This window comes from Cucurbita maxima, unplaced genomic scaffold, assembly GCF_002738345.1.
Source record: "Cucurbita maxima cultivar Rimu unplaced genomic scaffold, Cmax_1.0 Cma_Scf00020, whole genome shotgun sequence".
Lineage (NCBI taxonomy): Eukaryota > Viridiplantae > Streptophyta > Magnoliopsida > Cucurbitales > Cucurbitaceae > Cucurbita > Cucurbita maxima.
In genome coordinates this window covers 798,631-800,550 of record NW_019272036.1, presented here as the reverse complement: position 1 = coordinate 800,550, position 1,920 = coordinate 798,631, and the positions used below count along the sequence as shown (strand labels likewise).

The 1,920-nt window shown below is 35.8% G+C and overlaps 1 protein-coding gene across 5 annotated transcripts in view; it reads right to left on the bottom strand.

Moving 5' to 3' along the window:
- LOC111494205 (cyclin-T1-5-like) overlaps positions 1 to 1,920 on the bottom strand; it is a 9,461-nt gene that overhangs the window by 5,028 nt on the left and 2,513 nt on the right. For all 5 annotated transcript variants that reach the window (XR_002720148.1, XR_002720150.1, XR_002720149.1 and 2 more), the window contains exons 2-4: positions 1,182 to 1,743; positions 962 to 1,043; positions 377 to 511 (exon numbers count right to left, since the gene is read on the bottom strand). Coding sequence is in view for 1 of the 5 variants with exons in the window: in XM_023144089.1 (XP_022999857.1) it covers positions 377 to 511; positions 962 to 1,043; positions 1,182 to 1,738 (774 nt within the window). In the remaining 4 variants the exon portion in view is untranslated. The remainder of the gene's footprint in view (positions 1 to 376; positions 512 to 961; positions 1,044 to 1,181; positions 1,744 to 1,920) is intronic.

Here is a 1,920-nt window from a genome sequence, read left to right as displayed (position 1 = left end):
AAAAAAAAAAAAAAAAAAAAAAAAAAAAAACTGGAAAATCAATGATTGGCGACTTGGAAGTTCAACTTAGAAGAATTGATATTCTCTCTTATATAATATAGTGGTTTTGATAAGAATTATAATTAGGTGGTTATTCCAGTCGTATTAATTTATCAGGACTGTTGATTTGACCATTTGTCATATAGAAACACAATCAGATGAACAAAAACATGAGGTCACAGATGAAGAGAGGACATGAAGATTTTGTAGATGTTTTATCCTTTAATCACATGCGATTGTATTCTAACAAATATTTAAAGAAAAGAATTCACAAAGAAAATGGGAAAAGGGAAAGCAAGCAAATATAATAGATAACGAAGATTTCTGTGGTACTCACAACAGGGAGCATATAAGATAAGACATTAAAATCCTGTTTGTGTAGAATTTGGCACGAAGCTCGCAAGACATTATTCAGAGGGCGTGGTGTCTCCTCAGATTTTGCAGCAAGGAAGAGTGCAGATGTGGCAATCAACTGCAACAGAGGCGAGTAAACAAAATAAACCAATTAATGCAACATAATTACCTCATGCAATAAGGATGCAAATACAATCAATATGACGACTTTGGCATATCCTATCGTTACTGCTAAAATGAGATGAGAAAAGAAAACAGTTATCAAATATGCAGTTTCGTTCCACAAAGAGTTCAGATAAAACAGAAGATGGGGAATGGGAAGAGAACAGAAAAGAGTAATTCTCAAATCTAAATCATTAACAACAGCAACAAATGTAGGCAGCACAAAAGTATAACTCTCTCCAAAGGAATTTCAGTAACATAGAAATCAATCACAAACTTAAATGCTTCTAATATCCAAATGGTCATCAACTATAGAACTTAAAAGTAAACTATACTTCAAGAATAATGATGGATGTGGACATTACTCTTCCGGACACTCCGAATCCTTCTAAGGAAAAGAACTTACAAATCTATCATGACAAGCGTGTGACCTTCGAATAAAAAACCGATGGCATAGAATCATTGCAGTGCCAATGGTAGTCTGTGGTCTGCAAGAAACAATGACGCGTTAATAACTCCACAAGACCCACAAAGGGGGGAAACTTCAAATATTGCTTTATTTAAAAATTGATAAATTAAGGCATTCACTGAACTTAGAAATGATAACAGAGATTTAGATTACTTACAACTCAAGCTGCAAACCTAGACTCTGAAGGAAGGCACAGTATGTGTACCGCAGATGTGTTTCACGTACTGTATCAATACCATCTTTTCTTGAAGGTGAACATCTCTCAATCTCATCCCTGGTCATAAAGAAAGGCTCATCCTCTTCCATTATTGAGCGACTGCGTTTACAGCTGGCAGACGTAGAGACATCGTTGTTGGATCTTGGAGGAGGATGGACCAAATTGCTATAGATTGAAGGTCCATTAACATATGCCCTCGCCTGCCAATGGTATTTCCCACTATCCTCCCAACGTGAAGCAGAAAACTTCCTCCTTTTAAAAGACTGAGAGTTATGAGACTTGATGGTGTTCAAAGTATCAGTCCTCGCATAAATAGACCTGTTAACCTGCTCTTTATACTGCCCTGAGAATTCAAAATGGTTGCAATAGCCATTATCATAATAATTGCTCCTACTTGTCATTTGATGATGGTCTTTGAAATCATATCTATTCAAAGTGGCCCAGTACTCATCGTAAGTCATCCCTCCTTGATAACTGAAATTCCGAACACGAGACATTCTTCCTGAACAAAATAACAGCCACCCGAAGTCAAAAAAAAAAGGTAAGGAAAAATATGAGATAAAAGAATATCAGAGTTCAGCTTCAACGTATATTAGGACCAGATAATTTCACAGAAAACACCCTAACTAAAATTTTTCAAATTCTGCATAGTATTCAAAGTTGAAAGTGTCGATCATTC